The sequence below is a fragment of the Serinus canaria genome, chromosome 23 (genome assembly GCF_022539315.1).
Source record: "Serinus canaria isolate serCan28SL12 chromosome 23, serCan2020, whole genome shotgun sequence".
NCBI classification, from domain to species: domain Eukaryota; kingdom Metazoa; phylum Chordata; class Aves; order Passeriformes; family Fringillidae; genus Serinus; species Serinus canaria.
The window spans coordinates 292,265-312,433 of record NC_066336.1 but is presented as its reverse complement, the minus strand read 5'-3'; the positions used below and the strand labels follow the sequence as shown (position 1 = coordinate 312,433).

The window sequence follows — 20,169 nt, the reverse complement described above, 5'->3', positions numbered from 1 at the left end:
AGCAGGAGCTGATTGGGAAGCTGTGCTGGAGCTGAGAGCTGAAGGAGCAGCTCCTTGGATGGGATGGGGAGACATCAGAGCTCTTCAGGGTGGGGACAACAACTCAGTTCCGCCCAGCACAGGGACAGGGCTGTGCAGGGACACAGCAGCTCCATGCACTGGGAAGCTCTGATGCACAGGGGGTTTCTTGATGTTAGTGAATTCGGAAGGAAAACCTAGGAAAAAGCACATCTGAGGGAACAAAACACCCACAAATATGTTGTTTTAATATTTTGAGTGAGGGACCTTAGAGCCCCTTTCAGTGCCAAAAGAGACTCCAGGAGAGCTGCAGAGGGACTGAAGACAAGGCCTGGAGGGACAGGACACAGGGAATGGCTCCCACTGCCAGAGGGCAGGGCTGGATGGGATCTTGGGAATTGTTCCCTGGCAGGGTGGGGAGGGGCTGGGCTGGAATTGCCAGAGCAGCTGGGGCTGCCCCTGGATCCCTGGCAGTGCCCAAGGCCAGGTTAGACACTGGGGCTGGAGCACCTGGCACAGTGGGAGGTGTCTCTGCCCATGGCAGGGGGTGGAACTGAATGAGTTTTCAGGTCCCTTCCACCCCAAGCCAGTCTGGGATTACAAGCTCTCACTTGCCTTACCCAGCTTCCTGCAGCTGCTCCTTCAAAGAAGGAACAATAAAGGGACAAAAAATCATGATTGCAACATGGGAGAGACCCATCCATCATCTTTAGGTGAAAGAGAGACAAGTCAGGAGAAGGGGGTTAAAAAGCCCTAAACTAAACAAGAAAGTAAGAAGGGAGTAGGATGGAAAGGTAGCAGCAGGTGGCCAGCAGCCAGCACCCACTCCAATAAATCCTACACTCCTTGAAACTGGCTGATCTCCAAAAAAAACTCATTTTAATCTGAGACCACGAGACTCCTTTGGAAAATGCTCCCTGGAGAGGCCCTGGCACTGTGAAATCCTTTTGATCCCCTGAGATGCTGCAAGGACCAACGGGGTGATGGGGCTGCAAGAGCTTCATGCACAGCTCTCCACCCAAAACAGGGTAAAACTACCCAAAAATGGGGTCCCTGCACCCCCCTGGTACCCCATGATCATGAGCAAACAGCATTACCTGATCTTAGGGGAGCTACAGGGACAGGTATCCTCTTCCTGGGGTGACACTGCAATGCTCTCACCCTCCAACCCAAGATGTCACACCCACTTTCCCATCAATCCTGGAGTTTATTCCTTAAACTCTTTGTGTTCCTTTAAGACCCCATCTCCTGCTGAGCCACAGTTTTTTCCTCAGGTAGTGAGAGAAGCCCCATTCTACCCAGCCCCCTGCAAGCCCCCAGGCTTTAAACTCAGGTAGGTCACGGTGGATTTTAAATTACAGCTGAATGTTGAGCAGAAAACTCAACTAATTACAAGTTTCAGACACTCCACCAGTCACCTCAAGCCCCAGCTCTGCTCTCCCCAGGAAACCCCCCGGACACACACCAATTAGGATAGCTCCGTTTAAAGCAATTACTTGGAAAAATCATCCAGGGAGAAGCAGGGATCTGCCAGCAGATCCCTGCCCTCCCCCAGCACCCAGGACATGCCAGGAGGGACAGGATGGAAGAAAAAGGTGATGGGGAAAGGAAATGGCAGAGCAGAGTTAGTGGAGGGGGAAAGGCTAAATTAAGCCCTGGCAGGAACAAGGCACAAGATAAACACCTGGAGGCAGGTTGATGGAAGGGTAGAGAGTTCCCTATAAAGCAGGTAACATTTTAATAAACAGAAAAGGTGATTTTTACCATTGAGCTCTAAACAAGCTCTCCCATTTTTCTGCCCATCCTCAGCACAGGACTGGCCCTTCAGGATCAGGCAGGAGACAGCAGTCCCAAAAGCAAGGAGCATCCCAAGTCCAGTGAAGCACTCTCACTGAGCAAATGGGTTCAGAGACAACTCAAGGGGGTCACAGCAGGACAGAGTTCAGAGCAGGGAGCAAGCAATGCACCCAGGCATGGTGCCCACACCATCCTCCTGGAGAGGGGAGCTTCTCACAGCTGCCTGGCTGGGTCTGCTCCTCCAGCCTGGCCACCAGAGAGGACATGGACCCAGAAAATAACAAAGTACAGTTTTAAACCAATGAGATTTTTTTTCAAGGCCATTTTCATTTTCTTCCTTACCATTCCCAAGACTTTGGAGATGCCTCCAACTCACAAGCCCTTCCCCAAACTTGAAAAAGCCAGAAACAGTTTTTTCTCCATTTTCCTCATAAGCAGGCAGAAGCAAAGTCTAAAACACTGCAGGAATTAAACCAGGAGGAGCCACATAGTCCAGCCCTGGGGTACAGGACACAGAGGCAGGGTAGGGACAGAGGGCCCCAGGGGCACGGGAGGACCCGGGCACTCACCGTGAGGCAGCTCAGGAACCAGGTGAGGCATCAGGTAACTGCGGAGGAGGTCCCAGTCGAAGTCATCGTCCTCGCCCTGGCTGTACTCACACTGGTTGGGGTCACTGTCCTCCTCGAAGGTGCAGCCAGCTGTGGGGACAGACCTGTCAGCCCCCGAGCTCCCAGAGTGGCTGCCCCCTCCCCAAAAGCCCACCAGGATGGTGTGATGCCCCTGGAATGGCCCCACCAGGACGGTGTGATGCCTCTGGAATGGCCCCACCAGGACGGTGTGATGCCTCTGGAATGGCCCCACCAGGATGGTGTGATGCCCCTGGAATGGCCCCACCAGGATGGTGTGATGCCTCTGGAATGGCCCCACCAGGATGGTGTGATGCCTCTGGAATGGCCCCACCAGGATGGTGTGATGCCCCTGGAATGGCCCCACCAGGACGGTGTGATGCCCCTGGAATGGCCCCACCAGGACGGTGTGATGCCTCTGGAATGGCCCCACCAGGATGGTGTGATGCCCCTGGAATGGCCCCACCAGGACGGTGTGATGCCTCTGGAATGGCCCCCCCACCAGGATGGTGTGATGCCCCTGGAATGGCCCCACCAGGACGGTGTGATGCCTCTGGAATGGCCCCACCAGGATGGTGTGATGCCCCTGGAATGGCCCCACCAGGATGGTGTGATGCCCCTGGAATGGCCCCACCAGGACGGTGTGATGCCTCTGGAATGGCCCCCCCACCAGGATGGTGTGATGCCCCTGGAATGGCCCCACCAGGACGGTGTGATGCCCCTGGAATGGCCCCACCAGGACGGTGTGATGCCCCTGGAATGCCGGGGGACTCCAGGCATTCCCCAGGGGGACTCCAGGCATTCCCCAGGGGGACTCCAGGCATTCCCCAAGGGCACCGTAAGCAGGGGTCTGGTCCTGGGCTCTCCCAGGGCCCCACGGCTGCTGTGCAGCTTCACCAGTGACACAAGCTGGCAGGTCTCGGGTCCCAGGGAGGCCTCAGCAGCATGAGCAGGATGCAGCTCCCAGCTTTGCTTCTCAGGGGTCGGTAGCACAAGGGGTTTCCCCCAAGAAACAGCATTTGGCTGTGGTGGCCACACAAAATTTGTGCTTTGACCCCAACCCTCCACCTATGGCTTGGGCTCCTGGGGGTCTCTCCACAGCCTGATGTGAGTGTGGCAGTTCTGAGCCAGGACCTCCAACCCTGAACACAGCCCTGAGACCCTCCCCTTGGCACTGCTGAGTCCTTTTGGCAGTCATATTTTATTATATTACAGATTTATCTCTTGGGGGTGCAAGGGTGTTTACACAGCACCTCCCTGGTCTACAGCGTGCTCAGCTGAGCACGGAGAACTGCAGCAAAACCAAAAGGCCACTTGTTCCCACGGGAGGTGACACAGACAGAGCCCCCTCCCGTCCCACATCCAGTCCCCTCCTGTGATTCCACATTCCAGTCCACCCCCATTTCCAGCTCCTCCATCCAGCCCTCCCATCATCCCACATCCATCCAAGCCTGGAGCTCAGGTCAGCTTTGCTGTGAGGCCCCTGGGGGCTGTTGGTTCACACTGCCCCATTGTCCCATTAAACCACGATTACAGGACCAGGGCACGGCGCTAATTAACGGGGCCAGGCTCACCAGGGGCCCCAGGAAGCCCTGAGCAAGCGGAATGAACAACAGCAAACATCCCCTAATGCACCAGCAGGAAAACAGAGCTGGGCCAAGGGATTATTTCTGCTGTTTTCTTCCTATTTTATCCCAAATTACATCAGTAATTCCCCCCGCCACCTGGGGATTTGGCAGTTAATGGCCTCGCTGCTGGCACGGGTGGTGCCTCCCTGTGCTCAGGGATGCTTGGATGCAATATTTAGTCAAACACAAGTCCAAACACTGGGAAAAAAGCCCATAAGATGTTTAGGAAATTTCAATTCCCAACTCTTTCATATATAAGAAGACATTTGTGGCTTTTTTTGCCCCTTTGCACTCATTTTTTAAAGCACAAGGGCACATTCCAGCTCCATCACCAACTGTTTTTTCCTCTCAGAGCCATAAGAAACTTCTTTTAAAAAACCTGTAAGCAAATTCTCTTCTATTCATATGTCTGGAGGCACTGAGACATCACAGCTTTCTTAAAGCCCTTCCCGAAATGGAGCGTCTGCCCAGCCCACGTGCGGATGTGCCCCCGCACTGCAGCCCCTGGTCCTCAGCTCTCACCACGAGACGTGTCGGATTTTAGAGTCTGGAACTTGGCTGCACTTTCCAATGGGAGAAAAAGCACAAATCTGTCAAAATTTTCCAGGAAGGAAGGGAAATAAAATAAATTTCAAGATAAAACAGTGTCAGAGACTAAGTGCCAAGTGATTTAAAAGAAAAAAAGGCCCAAGTGTTTCTTTCCAAGATCTGCTGAGCAGGATATTCTGGGAGGCAGAAATTTGTTCTTGGGGGATTTTTTTTTTTGGCTTGAGAAACCAGAGCAGAGTCAAACAATGTTTCAGGCTGGCAGAGCCCCATTTCCCAGGGAAAAGTGATTCCTTCACCCCCAATAAACTATTCCCAGCCACTGAAAACGTAATGAGATATTTACCCTACTCCTCCTGTTGGACTGCAGCCCCCCACCCAAATCCTGCTGCCATCCCCAGCACAGCCACTGCCACCAACCCATGACTCCATCACCCCACACCTGCATCCTCAGCCACCCACGAGACAATGCCCAAGCTCCAGAAGTTTAAAACACAATTACAGAGCAGATATGTGCTGGCCAAGCTGATCCATCTCCCTCCTCAGACAGGTTTACTGCCAAGGCTTTTCCCAGCACGAGCCTTCCCTCCCATCCACGGCACAAAACAAAGGCAGTTCGACTGGCCACTCCATTTCCCTGACTAATTTGTCCATGATTTGTACACGCAGGGAAAAAAGCCAAAGGGGCTTCACAGAACCTTGGTTTCCATGAGTTATGGGATGCTTCTGGCACCATCTCTCCCCAGCCAAGGACGGGCTGGGAGAAGCTCGACCTCCAGCAGATTCTCCCTCCTCATCACAAGATTAAGGGCATAAAAATTAACACCTGAGCAATTAAATGCCATCACCCCAACTCCACAGGGGGTGGCTGGAGGTGCTTCAGCAGCTGTGGAAATTCAGAGAAGGGAAAACTAGAGCAACCTGCAAAAAATTAATGTTCCATCACAACATTTGCAAGGAGGGCAGGGAGGCTGCAACCCAAAATATCCACCTGCAGCAGTGGGAGGGTTATTCCATCCCAAGGGCAGCAGGACAAGGACTGTGGGAGCTGGTGAGACTGCTCCAGATATGGATACATCCTAAAAACAAATCAAGGAGCGCCCGGTCAGTGAGCTGGCTCCAGGCCAGGGTGACAGCAGCAGCTTGGGCGCCGAGGTGAAGGCAGAGAGCGCAGGAGGTGCGATCCCAATGCAACAGCAGCTAAAAATACTGCAGGGAGCTGGGGGTCTGCCCCCAGGGGCTGGGACACGTCCGAGACACAGCCTGAACACCCCAAAGCTGCCTGAATCACCCCCAACACAGAGCCTGCCCCGTGCACAGGAGGCAGCCTGTGCCAAGCATGAGACGTGCCCCATTAAACGCCCCACACAAAACCCCCAGAGCATCACAGCGTCCCTGGGCAGGGAGGGATGAGCACCAGCACAGGGGTTTAATACCAGATGGACCAGAATTTTTTTTAAAAGTAAAAAGAGGTGGTTTGAGAGATTTGCTAGGGAGATGGGGACCAGTGCTGCTCAGCCTCCTCCAAGTACTGCTGCCACCTCCATGCATCCACCACGTGCCCAGGTGGAAGGGAGCAGAGGCACAGGCACCAATGTAGAGGTCAAACACCAGATGAAGCAAAATTGTTTGAAAGAAAGCAAAAAAAGGTGGCTGGGCGGGTTTGTCAGGGAGCCTGACAGCAGGCTCAGCATCCCCCTGGGTACCACTGCAGCACCAGGGCATGCTGAGAGAGCAGAGGCATGGGCACCAATGTGAGGGTTAAACACCAGATGGACTAAAAATTCTTAAAAAGAAAGAAAAGGAGGTGGTTTAATAGATTCACCAGGGAGGACACCACTGCCACCCAGCATCCCCCTCTACTGGGATGAAGGGGAGGAAATCTGGGGAGGGGAGGGACTAGTGATTCACAAAGAAAAGGGAGGAAAAGAAAGACCAAACAGCCAAGTACAAAGGACAGCATCTAATTAATTCTCCGCGGCCACGGAGGAACGTGGCTGCCTGCCTACAGCCCACCCTGCGCTCTTTCATCCACAGAGTCTGCACTGCTCTCGCTTCCAAGTTAATTACACACTTAAACCTTTCCTGTTTAACCTCCTGCACCATGAGACATGTTCCATGTCTCCTCTTGCCTTTTATTGAGCAGCCTTGAGAAGGCGCCTGTGCCAAAGGGCAGCCCAGCACCATTCAGGATTGGGATCACAGCCCGGCACCATCCGGAATGGCAGGATTGGGATCACAGCCCGGCACCATCCGGAATGGCAGGATTGGGATCACAGCCCGGCACCATCCGGAATGGCAGGATTGGGATCACAGCCGCACCATCCGAATGGCAGGATTGGGATCACAGCCCGGCACCATCCGGACTGGCAGGATTGGGATCACAGCCCGGCACCATCCGGAATGGCAGGATTGGGATCACAGCCCAGCACCATCCGGAATGGCAGGATTGGGATCACAGCCCGGCACCATCCGGAATGGCAGGATTGGGATCACAGCTCGGCACCATCCGGAATGGCAGGATTGGGATCACAGCCCGGCACCATCCGGAATGGCAGGATTGGGATCACAGCCCGGCACCATCCGGAATGGCAGGATTGGGATCACAGCTCCGCACCATCCGGAATGGCAGGATTGGGATCACAGCCGCACCTCCGAATGCAGGATGGGATCACAGCTCGGCACCATCCGGAATGGCAGGATTGGGATCACAGCCCGGCACCATCCGGAATGGCAGGATTGGGATCACAGCCCAGCACCATCCGGAATGGCAGGATTGGGATCACAGCTCGGCACCATCCGGAATGGCAGGATTGGGATCACAGCTCGGCACCGTCCGGAATGGCAGGATTGGGATCACAGCTCGGCACCATCCGGAATGGCAGGATTGGGATCACAGCTCGGCACCATCCAGGATTGGGATCACCACCCGGCACCATCCGGGATTGTGCTCTCCCCCACCCAAGACGCTCTGGGGTATCATCTGATGGGAACAAAACACCAATAATGTCTCAAAATGGGGACAGGCTTTATGAAAAATGGTCTCATACCAAAACTTAAGTAAGTGCTGCTTTCCTAGAGCCACAAAATACAGTGCAGCCACCCAGGACACCCAGTCCTGATGGGAAAAAGCCCATTTTGCTCCTACACTAGCTTAGCCAGGACCGGATCAGCCCCATGGTCATCTCTGGGGTGCAGCATCTTGGGAGCACAAGCCACAGCACCCCATGACACAGGCACCAGCCAGGGGAGATAACACTGGTTGTCTTTCAAAGTCAAAATAAATTTTTTATCCCTGGCCGTATCCACCAGCTCCAGTCCTCCACCCCAAGTAATTTTCAACAGGAAACGGGGAGGATTCAGATACCCACAGGACACATAACATGGTGTCCCTGCCAAGTACAAACACCCTACAGAGTGAAACCATCACCTGACCACAGCAAGATGTGGCATGGGGAGAGCGGAGCTCTCCTGCCATCAAATCCAAAGTTTTCATTGCCTCCCAGGAAAAGGGATGGAGGCAGAGGCTTTGCAGTTGCACACCCCCAAATTATCACACCCAAGACCTCTCCTCTTAAATGCACGTGAGGAAGATGCTCTTTGTCTGCACCAAAGGATGAAGCTCTTTATACAGGATAAATGGTCAATGAGCTGCTGCAAATGGGGAAACCGAGGCACAGAGGGGATGTGGTGAAGTCCCAGAACACTGGCAGCCCAGGATCACCCCAGGGATGGCAGGAAGCCCAGGGAGCTGGGTGTGCTGGGATACAGAACCACAGCTCCAGCAGATCTCGCCAAGGTGCCATTCCTTCCCAGCACCCCCGGAGCAGAGCCAGCCTTCCACCTCCCAGATCCCAGCTGCTATTTAAAGGTGCTTTCCTTGGCACACTCCTACGGGAACGTGCCCTGGGAAGGAAACGCCAGGAGCTGCTTCCCTCCGGGTGCTGGCAGACTCAGGGGGCAGGGAGCACATTCTGCAATCATCTAAAATTAGATGCACTTCTCAGCCAGTGAGACCCCGCACACAGCACCCCCCAGGCTCCCAGGTGAGGTTAAGGGATCCAGGATCATTTCCATCTGCAGGGTGCTCATATTCCCAGGGGTGGAATGTTACAGGGGCTGTTGGGCACTGAAGAATCCAGCACAGTGGGAAAATCCAGACAGGGAGAGGTCCTGTGTGCCAGCACCCCAAGATCTCACACTGATGGGGACCCTGGCCACACTGGTACACCAACAGCTCCATGGACAAGCCCAAGCACCCCAGGATTCCACTGTGAAAATCTCTTCAGCCCAAGCAAAGGGGAGCTGAATCTCTCTGTAGCTGCACTTGGCACATGCCTGGGGCACTGGCACAACACTGAAAGTGTTTCTGTGCATCACACCCCAGAGATGATGACAAACCCCCTCCCTGCTCCTCTGCTCCCCACTTCTGCCAAAGTGAAAGTTTAAAGAGAAATATCACTGATTTCTCAGTCCCGATAAAAGCTGATTGGAAGAATATGGAAAGCAGCACCATTAGAATTCTCACCAGCAGTTTGTTTTGGTTCTCCAAATCATTTTAAATATTGTATTTAATACAAAAAATAATTTGCTCAGCTGTAAAAAACATCAATTTGCAACTTGAAGCCTTGTATATTAGCCAGAGAAGCTAATGTGTAAATATTAGCAGCTCCAGGAACGTGTGGGGTTTGGCCAATGCAATTCCAGGGAGAGAGCAGACAGATATAAGACGGAGGATTTGCATAATAAGTCACTTATGCCTGATAACCTCAGTGTTTGGAACACGCAGGACTAGAGAACAATATCCATCTGCCAGCAACTACAGAAGACATAAATCTCCTTTTTCCTTTTTTTTTTCCTTCTTGACTGGTAAAGACTCTTTATGGCTTTTACCTGCAGGTCCCCAAGGAGTTGTCAAACTTCCCGCAGTGAGTACCCAGTCCCAGCAGCCTCCAAGAAACCCCAGGGATGGGGGAGAATTGGCAAATCTGGATTCATTACAGGCATTTTGAAGCAAATACAACTGGGAAAATACAACTCCAAAGACTTTGCAATGCCACAGGGATGGCTTGTGCTTGGGCAAAGACCAAGTGTGCCATACATCACTGCATGGAGAAAATGCATTCAAAAGCAAAGGGGGAATAATTAATCTTGCCAGAATCATTCCTTGGGGCAAACCCAGCTGCCAACTGCAGCTCCACATGCTCTCCGCTCCAGAGAGATCAGCACTCCTGGGACTGGGGTGCTGCATCACCCTGCTGCAGGCAGCACCAGGAATGCCTCCCTGGAGTCCACCTCCCTGGCTGCTCTGGAGGTGCTGGGGGACACAGGCCAGGAGGCTTTAGCTCCATGCCCAGAGGGGATTTAACATCCCATCCAAAGGCTGTTGGTGCCTAGCACCCAGATCCAGCCTGTGCTGCTCCCAAGCAAGGACCCAGCACCTTCCACCTCCTGCCTGCACACATCCTGCCCCAGACAGATCCCAGCTCCCATCCCCAACCAGCTGCAGCCACCATTCCATGGGAAGGAAGGCAGGACACAGCCTCTCAGACAGAGAAATGTCACAGAGCCAGCAGGTCCCCAGACAGGAGCCTGGGTGAGAGACTAAATAAAAAGTTCAGCTGACATAAAAAGAAATAACCCAATGAGGAGATGCAGTGCTTTAGTTTAATACTGTTATAATCCAGGGAAAACAGACTGGTTGCTGGCTGCAGAAAATCAATGGGATATTATCACTCAGCAGACAGATGAAAAGACAGTAAAAATAAGAAGAAATAATAACAGAAATAAGAGAGTTCTTGGGAAGAGCCCCAGAAGGGCAGTGGCTGAACCTGCACCACAGGAAGAATTCAGAGTCTGCCTCAGCATTGAGAGGCTTCCAAAGTCACTCCCAAGCTGCTCCTTCCCCAAAAAGGCACTGGAAAGCCCCAGCACCCACCTCCACAGGAAGAGGCAGATGCCCCATTGACACCAAAACCACAGAATCAGAGTGGTCCCAGTGAGGACCTTGAGTGCCAGGGGTGCCCAGGATCACCCATCTGTGCTAATTCAACTAACCACATTGAAGCACCTGGTAATTAAGGAAAGAGCATTTATGCAGCTAATTACCCAGGGTGTCGGCATACCTCTGCTAACAGGCAAGACATGCTGGCAGGGAATGAGGACCTGGCACCCAAGAGTGTGTGGGGCTGTGACAGGTCCTTGTCCCCAGGGGTGGGCTGCCAGCAGCAGGGAAGGACTTTGGAGGAGACACATCCTTGAATGGATCTGCCTGGACTTCCTGACCAGCCCTGAAATTTGCTCCTGTTGAACCTTCCCTCATTCCAGCTTTTGGAGGAACCCAAGGCTCCAGGGTCACACAGCACAGGACAGAGAGGGGTTGCACCGTGAGGAGCCCTACAGAGCACCCCCAAAACCACAGAAACTCCATAGACACCTTCAAATCCATCCAAGCAAGGGAATGCAGTTTGCTGTAGTCCATCCCTCTACCTGTTCTCACCTCCATAAGCCAAGTGGCCGCAATGTTCCACCCCCTCCAGAGAAAAGCCGTTCCCACATCTCCTGCCAGGACACAGCAGCAAGACCCCTCGGACAGCACCCCAAAGTCAAGCCTCACGCTCTGGGGGAGCAGCTGGGCCATAGCACGTGAATCATCTCCTCTTCTAGACTGGCCACCCCTCGCCTCTGGTGACATCCCGCTCTGGGGGAGCCTGCCCCAGGCAGCATGTCCAGCAGCTGAGGGTCCGGAGCCACACATGCTCCTTGGCTTGGCTAACTGGGCTAATTAGGCTGAAGGTCTCTAGCACAAAGCAGCACACAGGCTCAAATGCCCAGGAGTCACCAGGGCTTGTATCCTGAGCAGGGCTGTGGGGACAGTGGCCTTGTTAAGACTCATCAGGTCATCGATGTCACCGTCCCTCATCCTCAGAGCATCTCCTGCCTCCCCATCGGAGCCACAATTCTGATTAACTTAATGTCAGGAAAGGTTGGATCCACATGGGGAGTCCAGGGAACCAAAGCAGTTATTGGTCAATTTAGGGCTCCCCAGCACCAGCACAGCCCTGGAACGGCAAGGATTGACCCTCTGGCAGTCTGGGAAGGCTGCAGGGAGCTGGGAGGGCTGTGCCACCACAGCCACCCTGCCATGGGTGATTTGATAGTATTTTTCAAGCCCAATTTTAAAAAAGGCATCAAAAATTGTGTATGACAAAAATATTCAGGAAGTTGCTCCTGCTGCAACATACTCCCGTGTCCCCAGTTGCAGTGCCACACTCTCCTCCACTGCATCCCTGTCAGGGATAGGGGCTTTCCCAGCTTCCAGTCAGGGCCCACCCTGGGTGGGCAATGGGGTCCCCTGGTGACAGGGGGCATGGCAGGCACATCCCTGCCTTCAGCAACAGGGCTGCCCAGAGCCCCCCAGGCCCCGAGCTGGACCCACCATCCCAGCTGCAGGACACTGGGGTTGGCCAGGTGCCAAAAGGATGGCAAGCACCCTACCTTACCTCCCCTCCTGTTCCTCAACATCTTCAGCACTTTGGGAGGCAGAAGGTCAGGAAATAAATTAATGGCCAAAGCCAGTCAAGAGGCTCCTTCCAGCTGTGAATCTGTCACAGAGTCAAGGTGACACACAGAGACCAAACTGGGCCCCAAACTGCAGGAGCATCACACTCCTGGCATTCCCACTGCAGCCCAGCCTCCTCATTGGAGCACGCAGCATCCCAAGCACCCACAGGAATAGCCCCTGCAGTGCTCTGTACCCCATGGCACAGGGGGAGTTCTGCTGTCCTGCTCCTGCAGTGAGCACAGAACCAGCACCCAGATTTGGGACCTGGCAGAGGCATCCAGGGACAGGAAACAGGGACAGTCCCAGCCTGGTTCATCACAATCCACGCTTGAATTCACTCTCCAGGTGTGAGAAATTGGGGTACAAAGCCTGGGACCCTTAAACATGCAGTAAGCATGTTCCCCCTCCAGTGCCCAGGCAGGAGCTGCAGACCTGGGCTGCGACACCCAGGCAGAACCTGGAACAGCACACAAGCAGCTGGAAACGAGCAGCAGCCAGCAACCATCCAGCAAGCAGGAACAACACTTCTGACATGTGAGCCCCTAGTGCTGGCAGCAGGGAGGGGGAAAGGGCTGCTCCACAGGCAAGGGCTCTTCTGCCTTTGCCTTCCAGCAGCTGAAGAGCTGGACTTTGGGTTTTGATCCAGGCAGAGGGTGCAGAACCTGCCACTCCCAGGGCCAGGAAAGCAGCAGCTGCTCAGGAACACCCAGGAAAGTCCCTCTGACACCTGCCAGCTCCACAGCCACTCCCCAGAGATGCCCTTCACCCAGCAAAGAGGAGCAGATCCGTGTCTCCAGGACCACTCCAGCCAGGCAGACGCAGGCTGGCACCCCCTCCCCACCCACACCCACCCAAGCACGGGTAAAAGCAGCAGCAGCTCCTGCCATGCCACCTGCAGTGGAAAGGAAAAGCTCCATCTCCAGGACCTATTTATTTTGAGATTGCAAACGAGGAAGCGATTAGCTTCAGGGGATTCATTGTTGGGAATCCTTCTTGTCCAGAGGGGAAGGCCTCAGTTTCACCAAGTATAAGGAGGGATCTCCAGGCTGGAATGAGAGAGTAGGATACAAGGAAAGCTGCAAAGCAAATCCCAAGCTGCCACGGGGAAGAAGAGGTTTGGGAATCTTGACATTTAATCACGCAGTAACTGAAGGTTTGCAGACATGTCTAATAAGACAGTTATAGTGCATGTTAATAACAGATTATTAAAAAGCTTATTTATGGAGGTTTAAGCAGGCAGATGGTAGGGCCATGGTGATAAGGCTCTCCAGAGCCTGTGCTACCTCCCAGCTCCCAGGGCTGCAGCAGGAATTTGCCTTCCTCTGTGTCTCCGGCCCCCTGTACTCAACCCACACGACTGCCCAAAGCAAAGCAGCAAATCCCAGAGGGACTGCAGCCAGGAGAAGATTCTTATGGGGCATTTTGGGGTGCTCAGAGCTCCCAGCCTTTCTGCAGAGCAAGGACTGGGTGATGAAGTGATGAAAAAGTTCCATCTCAGGTGCAGTCAAGGGAAAAACCAACATCAACAGGCAGCAACAGGGGTTGGTCACAGCCAGGACGGGGGTTAAAGCCTTGGTTTTCCAGGGGGTCTCCCTCCCCCCCCAGAGCCCTGATCCCAATAGACTTTATTCTGGGAAAGCTCCCAAGGAAGCTGGAATAGGGCTGGTTTGGCTTAGTTTGGATAACAAAAGGAAAAATGTGCATTTTGGGCCAGGAGGTGATTCACCAGCATCCCTGTTCCCGGGGCCAGGGCAGGTCCAGGCACCCAGAGGAAAAACATGAAACAGGAGTTTTGGAACAAGAAGAGGGTAAAAATGAAACAAATGCAACTGCAAGTCTTGATGGGGAAGGAAAAAAACCCAGACACTGCCAGGCTGTACCACAGAGCTGCAGATACAGAGCCAGAGGGACAGGTCCATCCAGGAGCATCAGCATCACTCTGAGCTTCCTTAAATTCTGCTTCTCCCTCATGGACGGTAAAAATCCACCACACTCTAGTGTCCCTCTGCACACACTGGAGAGCAGTGGGCTCAGGAGCCAGAAACCTTTGCCCTGGGCACACTTGGGCATGTCAACAGGATTTTCCGGAGCATCTCGATACAAAAGCCTCAGGGGTGTTTGCACTGTCTGGGCGCTCTGGGAAAGGGCATGGCATTCTCAGGGCATTAAAAACACACGTAGGAGCAAACAAGAGAAAGAGCTTCTTCCCTGGTACAAGAGAACAGGCAAGAAGAAAAAAAAAATCCAAACAAACAATTTAAAAAAATAAATAAACAAAACAAAACAATAATACACCACAAACCACGAAGCCTGAAACAAGCTGACAAGGAAAATGTAAGTTTCTCGCACATTTTGTGTGCTTGGTGAAGGCTGAGTGGGGAGAACAAAAATGCCTTGGCATGGGAGAGCCCACAGACAGACAGGGAAACAAACCCCGGGATAGCGCTGGAGGAGCAGCATCAGGCACCTGAGCTCCCGGAGGGCACGAAACACTGACCCTGTCCCCCAGCAGCAGCCGGGGACATCTCTGCTTCTGACCCCCACCCCTTCCCCGAGCATCCCCTGCTCATCCCTTCTCCCAGCCCCTCCCGAGCCCCCGTGACCGTTAACGGGCGGGGCTGCCCCGCTGCCGACCCCAATCCCCACGCCGGGATCGGCGTCTGCTCGGCTGTTCCTTTCACTCGGCCGAGACAGCACCGCGCGTCGGGGTCAGGGTCAGCCGCGCCATCTCCTGCCAGCGCTGCCGCGCGGGGACAGGGACGCTTGGGGGGCCCCGTCCCCCTGCCTGGCCCCAGCTGGTCACCACAGCCGGCACCGCCTGCCCCAGCAGTCTGAGTGTCCCCAGAGACGCCACCAACGCCAGTCCAGTGCTTCCTGGCAGTCCCAACCTCCCAAGTGGAAGCTACAAACGCAAATATTTTATTTGCTTAATTGCTGCTAACGAAGTCAGAGCCAAGTGCAAATAGCTTCCGCATAACTCCGGCAGGAGCGCCACACAGCAGCACGGCTGTGTCCCCATCGCGAGTCCCCACCGCCGGAAAACAGCCCGGGAGCGCGGGCTGGGACCCCTGAGCAGCACATCGCTGAGGTCTTGGGGTGCAACACACAGAAGCAGAGGTGCACCTTACCATGGAATCATTTGGGCTGGAAAACATGACTGAGTCCAGCCATGCCCTCAACACTTCCCCAAGCGCCACATCCACCTTTCCTGGCAGGGAAGGCAAAAAGCGGAGGGAATACCTGAGCCTGCACAACCTCTTGCCCCCGGGCCCAGCGCGGAGCCCTGCGAGCCAGGTGGCTCCTGGCCACGGGCTTCCAGCAGGGAAAGGCTCCTGCTGCAAAGAGCCCAGGGAGGACAGGTGGGGCTGCCAAAGGCCGCTGGTGCCAAGCACAGGTCCCCATCCCAGCCTGCTGACACTACGTGAGTCCCCGCATCCTCAGTTTGGGGGGGTCAGCCGGTGCCTCTCAACCCCACCCAGGTCCCCTCCGTGACAAGCACAACAGGCCGGCAATGACAGCTCAGTCACTGTGAAACCTTCATGAACTACTAGAAGTTTGAGGGCTGCAGGAAGGAGCAAAGAACACCCTAAAGCCGTGGTGGGCTGTAACCAGGGCACCCCACTTCCCCACCTGTAGAAGGGACCACCTTTGCCCCTTCTTCACAAAGGCACAGCTAAAAAACACCCCATCTTCTGAAAATATCCACCAAGACAAGCAGTGTGTCCTCCCCAGAGGCCTAGAGCACATGCAAATGGCTTCAATATTTTTGTCCCAGCCCTTCCCCACTGTGCAGTCCCACGGATGAGCCAGGCAACAGCCGGCCAAGCCACATCAGCAGGATCAAACAGCAGATCCAGGTGAAAAGCAGTGGAGCAGGGGGGTCGGCAGCAGACGCCTCACCTCCAGCTGGATCCAGTCCCTTCAGCTCCACTGCGGAGCTGAGCCTGCTCTGCATCTGCCAGGGAAATGGAGCAAACACACTCCTGATTTACACCAGCAGCAGGCTCGATCCTGCCCTTTGCCAGTGCCATCCTTCAGAGAAGGGACCCCACCGAGGGAAAAGGGTTTGCTTGGGAGGGGACTCTCCCCACAAAGTCACCCCAGTCCCCAGTACGTCCCCACCACTGCCTCTCCAGCCCCTCGAGGGGTGCAGCAGCTCAAACCTGAGAGCCAGCAGAGCACCACACACCAGGGTTGGGGAGTAGCAAACCCCAAATCCCCCTCTGAAACCGAGGGGGGTGGGTAGAGGCCCCTTACTCCACCAACCCCCAGTAGCTCCATGCCTCAGTTTCCCCATCGCCCCCTGGTCAGCCCCGAAGCTCAGAGCAGCAGCTCCTGCAGCACACAACCTCTCCCCCCCTAAATACAAACCCATTCCCTCGACCCTGCACGACCCGGGGGAGCCTGAACGGCTTCACATCCCCCCACCCATCATCTCTCCATCCCCCATGCACGGGTCAGCCGCTGCTTGTTTTCTGCTGATGGGTGTCACTATTTATAATCTTTGGAGAAATGCCACTACCCAAAAAAAAACAAAATCAATGCACCACCATAGGGACTGCGTGCAGGTGAACAGCATGGATTTAAAGGTGAAAAACCAAAGAACTAGGCAAAAATACACTTTAATGTGATCAGCATCACCCAGGAGCTGGGGGCAATAGCACCAGGGACCCCTTGGAGCGCGGCACCAAATCCCGTGGCTTCGTTTCCCCAAAAAAGCGCTGGCAGCCCCCGGTAGCAGCTCGGGAGCCCAAATTCCCATTCTCCGCAGCATGCAACCCCATTCCAGCTTCCCGAAGGGACTGGGAGCGAGTCGTCGTCGTTCCGGCACACCGCATCAGCTTTTCCCGAGCCCCTGCCTAGGGGGTCCCGGGGCGCGCAGGGCTCAGCGCCGGGTAGATCAGGGGCAGCAGGGGAATATTAAAATACGTAAATTAATCAAATTAATCGATCGATCGTATCTCCGTACAACTCCCCCAGTACTCCCCCAGCAAAACGAGAGCCGGGAGGCTGCGATCGGAGCCGCCGCGGCCGCCACCTGTTCCTACCGGAGGATCCCCAGCTTCCCCCGCTGGAGCCGCCAGTGAAACCACCGGGATCCCGCCGGCCCCGGGCACCGGCCTGAGGGCTCCTCTCGCCCGTGCTCCCCTCGCCGCCACGGCGGAAGTTTTCCCTCCCGGCGTGCGGCGGGAGGGGGGATCGGACGGCGGCCCCGATACCGGCAGCGAGCGGGACCCATGGGGCCGCTCTCGGCGGAGCATCCTCGGGGTGGGGGGCGCCGCCGAGACCCCCCGGCCGCCGCACCCGCGGCAGGGAAAACTTCCCCCGGTGGCGGCGGGCGCAGGCGAGAGGAGCCCCCATACCAGTGTCCGGAGGGGAGGGAGTCGGGATTCCGAGGCGGTTCCGACACTCTCCGGTGGGAACAGGTGGCGGTGGGACGGGCGGGACCTTCCGCGTAGCGGGGTCGGTGGAGAACCGGAACCGCACCGAGCGAGCAGGACCCCTCTCCCCGGCGCACACACCGCGCTCCGTTCCTACCGGCGGGCGTCTCGGTGTCCAGCGCGTAGACCCGCAGGGCGAGGGCAAGCAGCAGCGCCCGGGCGCTCCGCATGGTGCGGCCGGTGCCGGGGACCGAGCAGGGGGCGGCGGGGCCGGGGCCGCCGCCGCCGCTGCGCGCCCGCGGTTCCGGCGCGGCGGGGGCGCAGCGGGGCCCCCGTACCCGCCCCGCGCCTCAAATACCAGCGGCGGCGGCTCGCGCCCGCCGTGACGTCACCGCCGCCCGCGGGGGGGCGCGGGAGGGGGGGGCGCCGGTACCGGGAAGGGCAACGGCGGGCGGGGCGGCGGCGCCCCCTGGCGGACACGAGCGGAGGCGCCGCGGGGGAAGTTTGGGAGCGCAGGGCGGGGGGTGGTCCCGGGAGTTACGGGGGCACTGGGGGGGTTCTCTGGTACCGGGGGAGAGGAGAGGTGGGGAGGGGTCCCGGGAGCTGGGGGCGACGGGCGGCGTTCCGTTAAGGGAGGAGGTTCTCTCGTACTGGGTGGTGCGGGGAGAGGGGCGGTCCCGGGAGTTAAGGGGGGGGGGGCGGTGCGCGGGTGAGGGGCGGGAGGGCCTCCTGTACCGGGGGGTGGGAGGAGGGGAATATCCGGTACCGGGAGAGAGGGGGAGGAAGTCCCAGGAGAAGCGGGGAATGGGGGTCCCGGGATTTGCGGGCTGAGGAAGGTGCACGCTTAAGGGAGGGGAGGTCTCCGGTGGCGGGGGAGAGCGGCTTGGGCTGCCCGGGAGCAGCTTGGGCTGTGTACGGGGTGGTGCACGGGAGGACCCCGCAAGGGTGCGGGAGAAAGTTGCAGCGGAGGGCACCGGGCTGCAGAGGGAAAGAGGGGTGTCCTGCGGGCAGGAGGCTGCCAGGTTCCGGAAGGCGGGGCCGGGTGTGCAGGGATGCGGGGATAGTCCTCAGCTTGGGGGGGCCCTGTCTCCAGAAGGGTCCCCACAACCCCTCAAATGCAGAGGGTATCCTCAGGGGTCCCAGCTGTAGGGTCCCCACCAAGCTGGCGTGGGTCCTGTGGGGTTTCCGGTTGCAGGGCAGGTGCTGGGAGGAGGCTGGGACAGAGGGAGGTGATGGTGACGCCCACTCTGGGGTGGATTCCCCCAGCCCTCGCGTGTCCCCCATCACCCCTGGGCTGTGCCCGAGGCTGTGGGGCAGAGACAAGACCCTGCGGGCTGGACACTGGGGACAGAGCCTGCCGCCCGTTCCGAGGTGTCCTCGGACCCTGAAACCCCCCTGGCCCTCCACCACAGGTTGGATGTCCCTAAGGGACAGGGACAGCGTGCTTAGCTCTGCAGGATAGTGACAAGGAAAGCCAGACAGGGCTGTATGGGAGTGGCAGTGACACCTGAGACCCCGGTGACACCCAGCAAAGCCACCACCCCCCCGGCGTAGGAAGGGGGTGACAGAGAGAGATGCAGGATCTAACTTAGAGTGAGCAGAAAGGAGAAAAACCTGAAAGGATGTAAAAGAAGGAAAATTTCTGTCCCTTTCCCAGCGGAGTGCACAGGATCAGCCACAGAGCACTGGCAGCCCTGGTGTCCCTGCCAGCGGGGATGAAAGGCCCCTTGTTTGTTGACATCCTCTCCAGCCCTATTTCTGGAGGAAAATGTTTTCCCAAAGGTTTGGGGTGAGGAGGAGGGGAACTTTGCATCAGCTTTCTGGGGTGATCCGTGCTTAGGTCACCTAGCCCCGACTGCAGCTCCAGGGTGGGAAACTGCCCAGGCACAGGGAAACTTGGAAAGCAGAGGGAACAATGCTGGAAATATTGGGACTTTTTACCCCAAATCACACAGGGAGAATCCCTGGCATTGGCATCACCCTGCGATGATTCAGCATTGTCCTGAAAGACAGCACCAAGTTGCCAGCATCCTGCGGGGTGACAGAGGCACGGGGGATGGTATCTGGGTGTTGCTGAGCCCGGTGAACCCACTGGGAAGCTCCCAGCCCCGGAAGTAGGACAGCACTGCCCGCCAGCTTCATCCAAGTTCAGCACATCCCTAGGGATGCTGCTGTGCTGCTTGTCCGTGTTGGGCTGGCTTCATTATCTGGGGACACTGCAGAGCCCCCGCCTGGCCCCCTCCTCCCTGGGATAGGGGTTCAGCACATCTGGGGTCACCTCAGAGCTGCCAACCCCAAATATTCCTCCTGGCAATGTCCTTGGTGTCACCCCTGTCTGTGCCATGGGGGTACAAAACGTTTATCTTTCATTCCCAGTTGCCCCCAAGCAGCCCAATTGATCCCAGCAGGTTAGTACCATGATGACACTTCTTGCAGGAATGCATCTGTCCCCATAGATACGGGGACAAACCAGACCCATTCACGAGCCAGGACAGCACATCTGGGGTGAGGGCAGAGGGTGATGGACACTCCTCTCCAAGTTGTCCCACACTGAGCCTGGAGTGATCCTGACAAATCCTCTCCCCAGTGACACTAAAAGCCTGTTAAAA

The 20,169-nt window shown here is 56.2% G+C and overlaps 1 protein-coding gene across 3 annotated transcripts in view; it reads right to left on the bottom strand.

Annotated features, from left to right (window-relative positions):
• The window catches only part of PTPRU (protein tyrosine phosphatase receptor type U), a 56,517-nt gene extending 38,681 nt beyond the window's left edge, over positions 1-17,836 (bottom strand). For all 3 annotated transcript variants that reach the window (XM_050983303.1, XM_030231897.2, XM_050983304.1), the window contains exons 1-2: positions 17,718-17,836; positions 2,385-2,513 (exon numbers count right to left, since the gene is read on the bottom strand). In XM_050983303.1, coding sequence (XP_050839260.1) covers positions 2,385-2,513; positions 17,718-17,790 — 202 coding nt within the window. In that variant the 5' untranslated portion in view covers positions 17,791-17,836. The remainder of the gene's footprint in view (positions 1-2,384; positions 2,514-17,717) is intronic.
• Between the last annotated feature and the right edge of the window lie 2,333 nt (positions 17,837-20,169).